At 36.6% G+C, this 8,336-nt stretch overlaps 1 protein-coding gene across 1 annotated transcript; it reads right to left on the bottom strand.

The window, feature by feature from the left end:
* Positions 1 to 5,593: 5,593 nt before the first annotated feature.
* Positions 5,594 to 6,643, bottom strand: LOC107571846 (olfactory receptor 1468-like). The gene is made up of 2 exons (XM_016258234.1): positions 6,626 to 6,643; positions 5,594 to 6,541 (listed from the first exon to the last, which is right to left on the bottom strand). Exons 1-2 carry the CDS (start codon positions 6,641 to 6,643, stop codon positions 5,594 to 5,596), a joined length of 966 nt encoding a protein of 321 aa, XP_016113720.1.
* Positions 6,644 to 8,336: the final 1,693 nt, after the last annotated feature.

Genomic DNA, 8,336 nt, shown 5'->3' with positions numbered 1-8,336 from the left:
TTGTATGTACAGGTATATTATGTGCAAATTGAAATGTAGACTAAGTATGTGTGTTAGATAAATAAGTGTATGAGTGAATAAATAGTGTGTGTTCCACAGTTATCGTCAGGTGTTCATGAGATGGATTGCCTGAGGGACCAGAAACATGCAGGGACATCTTCTGTGCTGCCTCAGTGCCAGTAAGCTGAATTTCACACTACATACTCTAAAAAGATATGGTGCTCACTGAATTGAGCAGCCACATTCCTGTAAGTCATATTTGGTTAGATTCAGGGTTTGACAACCTTTCAACGTAGGCAAAAATTTGTGTTAGCACATCATATTTCTCTCTCTTGCCGAAACCCTAAATCAGCGGAGGGAACTGGAAGCTTGATAAATGATTATAAATAGTGTAAGTATGAACATATTTGGCTTGCTGTCCTTAAAGCATCCATATAGCAGCATTTTAAGCTGGCACTGCTGGCCTCCTGTCAGCAAATCCTATCAGCAAAGCCAAATGTGGCAATGATGGTACAGAATGTTTTGCCCCAGATCAGTCTTGTTACCATGTGACCATTTTCGTGTGACCTTTCCTGAAGACATCTCAAAAATGTGTAGGCTTTTTTGCACTAGTTATTGCTTTTGTAATATGTAATTTAAACACTTTGTAAAACTATACATTTTAAGTTTAACACAACATATTAAAATATACAGGCTACATGTTTTCTTTTTGGGCTACATGTTGTAGAGACCTATATAATTGCAGAGTTTAGCTTTAACCCTCAAACATAGGCTTTTTTTCTTTGGGTTTGTTAAAGGGGTCATATGATGCGATTACAATTTTTAGTTTCTCTTTGGAGTGTTACAAGCTCGTGGTGCATAAAGATCTGTAAAGTTGCAAAGACTAAAGTCTCAAATCCAAAGAGATATTCTTTATAAAAGTTAAGAGTCAGCCACACCTACCTAAAACAGCTCGTTCTAAAACGCCCCCACATATCTACGTCACGATGTGGGAAGATTTGCATAACGCCGCCCAAATGTTCACGCAAAGAAAGAAGGCGTAACTTTTATTCTCGCTGTAGTATTGTTGTTGCCGCCGCCATGCTGTGAATGCGCTGTGTTTCGTTGTGAAAGCGAAACTACTTTGGTTGGCCTTTCAAAAGAGGATGATATCCGCTTCGTCATGCATGGTGCTGGTCGCTGAGGAAATACACCAACTTCGCGCTGTCGATTGCCGGATCGGCTTTCACCATGGACGAAGTGGAGTCCTGGGGTCGTCACATGTGCTTGTCGCTAGCCCGCCGGATGCTCCTTCGTCGAATCCGCCGGCCACGCCATTCTCAAGCCCGCCCGCCGCTGCTCACTCAAGCCGGCCTCCGCTCACTCTAGGCCGCGGTGTGTGACGCTGTTTTGTTGTGAAAGCGGAAACTTTGTTTGACCTTCCAAAAGAGGACACGACTAGAAATCAGTGGTTAAGTTGTATTTACAACACTGTTCCAGAACCCAAATATTCAGATGTGTCCAGCGCATTTTATGCAGGACTGTTTCCTGATCCTGGGAGAGTAGACTACAATGCCGGCTGTCAGACAGTAAGTACGTTTTTTTATATATAAAAAAAATTGCCAATGACGATTCAAACGCAAGTTTTTTGGGCAGTGTAGAGTAGCACTTGTTGTCTGTCATTTCTCCGATCACAAATGCAGACATGGTTTTATGTTTGTAAAAAGACAGTATAAGTCATTATAATCCGTAATTATGTCCCCACTGGATGCAATAAATGCCTCGTTTATAGTGGGTTTTCATGTTTTTGTCTCGTTGCTCCGGCCGGACAGGGAATCACAATATGGTGAGGGGCGTAACATTTCCGTCACACGCTTGAGGTATTCGGCCAATCACAACGCATTGGATAGCTGGCCAGTCAGAGGACACCTCGCTTTTCAGACCGATGAGCTTTGTAAAAATCTACGCGTTTCAGAAAGGCGGGGCATAGAGGAGAAGCAATAATGTACAGTAAGTGGAACACATGTGTTTTTTAACCTTAAACCGCATAAATACATTTCATTACACCAAATACACAAAATAATGTTATTTTTAGCAGCATCATATGACCCCTTTAATGGCTGAGGTTTAGGGCGGCACAGCGGCTCAGTAGGTAGCACTGTTGGGTACCCAACAAGATCCCCAACTTGAGTTCTGGCTGATCTATTATTATTTCCCCCGTGTGTGCTATTTCATCTACAGTCAAAAAACATCTTAGACACTAAAATACTTGAAGGCACTAAATTATCCATAGGTTATGAATGTGTGTTTCCCTGCCTATGGTTGAGATTCTGCTTTGGCATTGGGTTAGATGTTACTTAGATTTAGTGTTGATAAAGTTTACTTGATAACTGATATTCTGTCCTAGTTCATGGCTGGTTAGATGTTATTAACTGACTGGAACATGGGCCAGTTATTGTGTGGCCCTTTTCTGTATCCCTAGGGCCATATTCACCAGAAATCATATGGCTAAAAGTTACTCCTAATGTGGAAATTTAGGAGTAGGAGCAAAAATTAGGGATGTCCTGCTCCTAATTTTAGGATTTGTAAAGTTTTCACCCAAGGGTAATTCACCAAACTGAAAGTAGCTCCTGATCTCAGAACATCTATATTGCACTGAAGCATGCTTGCTCGTCAATCTGCATCTCAACCAAGTAAATATACTGGAATATTAAAATGACATCAAACTTTTAATAAGTTATTGGCCTAATCACAAAAATTGTCTTCTTAGTGTTGTCTTCCTTTTTTCTGTTTTATCCATTGAAGTATGCTTTCATTGATAAGGGGCAACTGAACATAATTAACCATAGGTATGTAACCATTACCTGATTATGTTGTGTTTGTATTTCATATAGTATATCGGTCCTTCCTGCTGTTTGCCTGCTTTGCTTCATTACCAATGGCGAATCATAGCAGGATGAATTAAAAGAGCATGTTCATAGAAAGGGACATAATCCAGAGCAACATGGTCAACCCTGCCTTACTCTTACATTAAAAATCCCTTAGCAAAACATATTCTTAAGAGTTTTGTAAATCGGTTTTAAGCTGAAAGTCTCAGCTAGAAACTCTTAGGAAGACAGCTAGTGGTAAAATGAAAATCTTTGTAAATACACCCCCAGATATTGACTAAAAAAGGGTCATTATTCTGTGCTGTAAGTGGGTCGAGAGAAAACTGGCTGTGTGGACCAGTTTTGACAGGTAACTGTCTGAATATTATAGGCCCAAAAAGCCCAAAAAATACAACTTAAAAAATAAAAATAAAAGTAAACTTGTGAAGACATTGGAACTTCTTTTTGATGTTGTTTGTTTGAATAGCCATCTATGATATGGTGACCACCTGATTATTTCTTGGTTGCAGGACAGTAGATGTTATCTTCTGGGAGACGTGTGTGAGAGATTCATTTACTACTATTATACTATGTAATTATTGATTTACATTAGCTGTAAAGCATAGGCGGATGGTGCACCAACTTGGGTAAGGCTAAAAGTAGCCTAATGTTAGTGTTATATAATTAACTACGCACGTAACATTTTTTAGGCAAGTACCAGATATGAGTGTCATGAAATATGTTTAATATGTCTGAATTCATATTTAATGTTATCACAATTTCATAAAACATTCTAAGTTACTAATTAGCATTTTTATTCATACGGTTATTCAAACAGCTAATTAATTATATACAGAAAGCAAGCAAAGAACATCATCAAAGAACTATGTGACTGGCTTCAGTCTAGTGCGAGTTTAAGTGCCAAAACAAAGATCCCATAATAATGAATCTCTTATATCACGGTACATCTGCACTCTCGTTTATTATAAGAGAATTCACAAAAGTGCGGAATTCAGTCAGCGAGTGCATGCGCTGAACAAAACTTGTTTCAGCGATGACTAATCTCAATGCCTCTGATTGGCCATTGCATTCATAAGCTCAACAGAATCTTGTGTGATTGGTTATAATGCCCAACACTGTAAAAAATGTGTCAAAAGAAATATAAAGCAGATCTCCACTTTTCATTTTCACTTTATAACTTTATAACAGTAGTAATAAATTTAGCTTAATTGTGTGGCCATTCGAATGATACAATGTACTTTTACTTTACGGGACCTATTTAGTCTACTAAATAGAATGTGTTGGCTGGTTGTTTCCCCACTCTAGTTAGAAAATGACAGCTGTGCAAATGTATTTTTAAATGCCAATCTTTTTAGTATTTTATGATTTATTGTGGTATTGTAATTTCAGGGAAGAAAAAAAACCCATACAGACGTAAAATGCGGGACACTGATTACGTCTTGTGAGATGCGGGGCAAAGCTCCCAATTTCATGACTATCACCCTAAGAAGACAGTTGTTGGTTAGCAGTAAGATGGCTATAACATATACAGTCAGTAGCTAACTGGAAGTAGCCAAACTGTTACCCAAATTATATAACCACATTTTATAATTGATTTGATCTTTGTCTGAGGTCACTCATTTGAGACTATGCAAAAATGTGACATGCTAGATGTATGCCAATAGTAAAAAAAAAAAAAAACAACGTCTTAACTGTACGTTGAGCATGCTGTGACATAAACAAACAAACAAACAAACACCCTGGTTGACCAGTTAATTACAGAAAGACAGACACATTATATCCAGAACTACAGGCAGTTTAGAATCTCTAATTCACATGACCTGCATGTCTTCATGTCTTCAGACTGTGAGGGAAACTGTATAGAAAACCCACAGCAACATGGGGAGAACATACAAACTTTTTATGATTTACAATTTTTGAACAGTAAAATCATATCAGTTACATTTCTGTATAGTATGTCCTTGTGCATGACGCTAAGCAGTGTTCCCTGTGAGCCTTGTCATTCTCAATCCATTCCTGCAGGTGCTCCACATAAGACATTATATTTCTCTCAGTTTATGAATAGACAAGAAGTGAATACAAATATATCTGGGGGAAAAAAATCTTCTTTTGGGTGCCTTTGACAAGAATGCTCCCAAAAATATGAAGGTTTCTCTTAGATTTTCATTACTGGATTACATATTATGTAGCCCTTGCTTTTTTAAGGAGAAATGACTTGGGTAAACAAAGTGTATTACATAAAGCTATGCATTCATATAGTTTCCTCACTGGACATTTAAATTAAAGATAATGCCTTAAAATGTTCAGTTAAGTTGTTTCTTAGCAAAAACAGCCGCGGCGTAGAGCTTTTAAAATGTTAGCAACAAAATGAATAGATTTTTTAACTAACCATGAACAATTGTAATAGCATACAAAAACAAATCCTACAAACCACAGATTATATAACAATATTTCTGGCTGTAAAACAGCTGAAAACTGTAAAACATATAGTTATGGATGAACATGAATTTAATTAAATATCGATGTACCATGTAACAAATCATTTGTAGAAAAAAATCTTTATTGTAATTAATATTATTTTAAGGTGCTGCCATAATTTTATAAAATCAATAGGCCAGTTAGGGGTGTGCATTGCAGATTTTACTGTGGTTAACTGGGGCACTCCATTAAACCAACAAGCATTCTAAAACACAGAAAGTGTTGAGTCTTTTGAATTACTGAAATAGTCACTTAGATATTCCTACTTTTTTCTTGAAAAACAGTCGAATAACTTGCTGGCGTACTGTTGTCAGATTTAATCCATAAATAAGAGGATTTAAAATGGGTGGTATGAGTAGGAATTCCAGGGCCATAAAATTACGCACACCTTGTGGCAGATTCTTTGAGCCATAACGACTGTACAGTACATCAAACAAAAATGCAATAGTCACGTTGATCAGTGAAAGCAAATGTGGAATACATGTTTGTATAAATTTGCGCCTGCCCTCTATTGACTTAATGCAGTTTTGTATCAACTGAAAATAGGAGAAATATATCAATACACCATGGCCGATGTATACAAGAATAACAGTGTACCCAAACACATTATTTACTGTTGTAGAAAAACAAGAAAGTTTTGCAACTGCCCAAATCTCACAATATAACTTTTCAATAGTAGAGCCGCATAAAGTGAGTCTAGCTGTTAATACAATTAGAACAGAGATGAAAAAAATGGGGGCCAGCCAGCATAAAAGGATCCATTCAAGAACCTTCTGATTTGTCATTACTGAATGATACTCCAGTGGTCTGCATATTGCCACATACCTGTCATATGCCATTACCGTTAATGTTGAAATTTCACACAGGGCAAATGAATAAATGACAAATATCTGAATCATACATCCAGAATAAGAAATCACATGATCTTCAGCTAATAAATCATACATGAATTTAGGGTAGAATCCAGCAGTGCCATAAAGTGCATTTATACACAAATTGCATATAAACATATACATCGGCTCGTGAAGCTTCTTATATGAGATTATAGTGAAAATTACAGTTACATTACAAAACACCATAAGAGGATAAAACAGGGCAGTGAAAGAAAAAAACACAAATCTGTTTTCCATTGTTTCATTAAGACCTGAGAGTGTAAATACTAAGACACTGGTCTCATTCTCCAGTGATGGTTGCACCTGGAATGATACCGGGTAATGGAATATCAAAATAAGTAAATATTTGTTTTTCTTTCTCCAGTTGCAAAACAATTGAAATCTTACCATGTTCTCTGTTGGCATGTTTCCTGTAGTGTTTTGTAAAGGTTCGATTTGGTTTGCTATATATGGACACTGGTCTCATGCTAATTGCCTTGTCCACAAACATTGAAAACTGTTTTAACAAGCTCTCTAAAGACTTTTTTCCTCTTTAGTTAAAATGACTGTCTGTATATGCCAATCTGTGCCTACAGGTTTTACTTCTGTACAGTTTAATTTGCCATTCATGTTTCAGCTAATATATCAGATCCAACAATACACAATTATGAAACCTGTAATACACAGTTTAACAACATGGTTGCTTTAGTTTGTTCAAAAGGAATGTAATCCTGTATTATGTTTACCTGGTTTCCTGCACAAATAAGTCATACAATTGGATCTCATGTTTAATTGTTCTGTTGTCACAACAATAGGAAAAATGTGCTGTTTAAAAAAAATTGCTCCATTTTTGTCTGCAAGCTCAGACTGTGTGTGGGAAACAGGCCTTTTACAGGATCCCATTGTCCAGTTGGAATATATTATGAAATTATATTGACTGGGTACATAAGAATCAACTCTAACAGAGTTGTAACTTGTAACTTGTTATCATGGCCCTTGTCATACAGACCAGAGCTAGACGCAAGCTCACAATCAGATGAGTAAAAAATATTTTTTTTCTAAAGACAGAAAGAAAAGAAAAAGTCAAACCTTTATGTGTAGTCTTTCATAAAAAAGTAAATAAAATATTAATACTTCTACACTGTCATCATTATCTGTTGGGCATACATTTTTTGAAATTGAGATTAATTTTGTTGCATTTGCATTCATTTTGGTGATCTGAAAAATGTGTTTGCTGAGAAGATGTGTGACCAGACATGTGAAGCTTAAAGCATCACAAATTGACCTCTTTGCTGAAAATCAAAGATGGAGGAAGCACTTATTGTCACACAATTCTGTTTTATATGACAACGTTTACAAGACTATAGATATTAATAAAATTAAAGAGAAGTTGCATGGTTTATGGAGTTGCCAGAAACAGGAGCAGATGTTGTACAGTGAAATATTTATCTGCAAGACTCCACATGTCCTCTGAAATATGTTATTGCTGTAACATTGTTACATAAAGATGTCTACATTACATGTTGTACAGTATTTTTTCCCTGACTTTTACTCTTAGTTTTTACAATACCGTATAAAACTATTTAAAGGGGTCATATGATGCTGCTAAAAATAACATTATTTTATGTATTTGGTGTAATGAAATGTGTTCATGTGGTTTAAGGTTAAAAAAACACATTATTTTCCACATACTGTATATTATTGTTTCTCCTCTATGCCCCGCCTTTCTGAAACGTGTCGATTTTTACAAAGCTCATCGGACTGAAAAGCGAGGTGTGCTCTGATTGGCCAGCTATCCAGTACGTTGTGATTGGCTGAATTCCTCAAGCGTGTGACGGAAATGTTATGCCCCTCACCATACTGTGATGGTCAAATCGGCTGGAGTGATGAGACAAAAACATTAAAATCCATTATAAACGAGGCATTTGTTGCATCCAGTGAGGACATAATTATAGATTATAATGACTTATACTGTCTTTTTACGCGTTGCGTTCCATCGCGCCACGTAAACATAAAACCATGTCTGCATTTGTGATCTGAGAGATGACAAACAACAAGTGCAACTCTACACTGCCCAAAAAACTCATGTTTGAATCGTCAGTGGCAAATTCTTTAAATA

Source organism: Sinocyclocheilus grahami, unplaced genomic scaffold, assembly GCF_001515645.1.
Source record: "Sinocyclocheilus grahami isolate Dianchi unplaced genomic scaffold, SAMN03320097.WGS_v1.1 scaffold1660.1, whole genome shotgun sequence".
NCBI classification, from domain to species: domain Eukaryota; kingdom Metazoa; phylum Chordata; class Actinopteri; order Cypriniformes; family Cyprinidae; genus Sinocyclocheilus; species Sinocyclocheilus grahami.
This window is presented reverse-complemented; position numbering and strand designations above follow the sequence as displayed.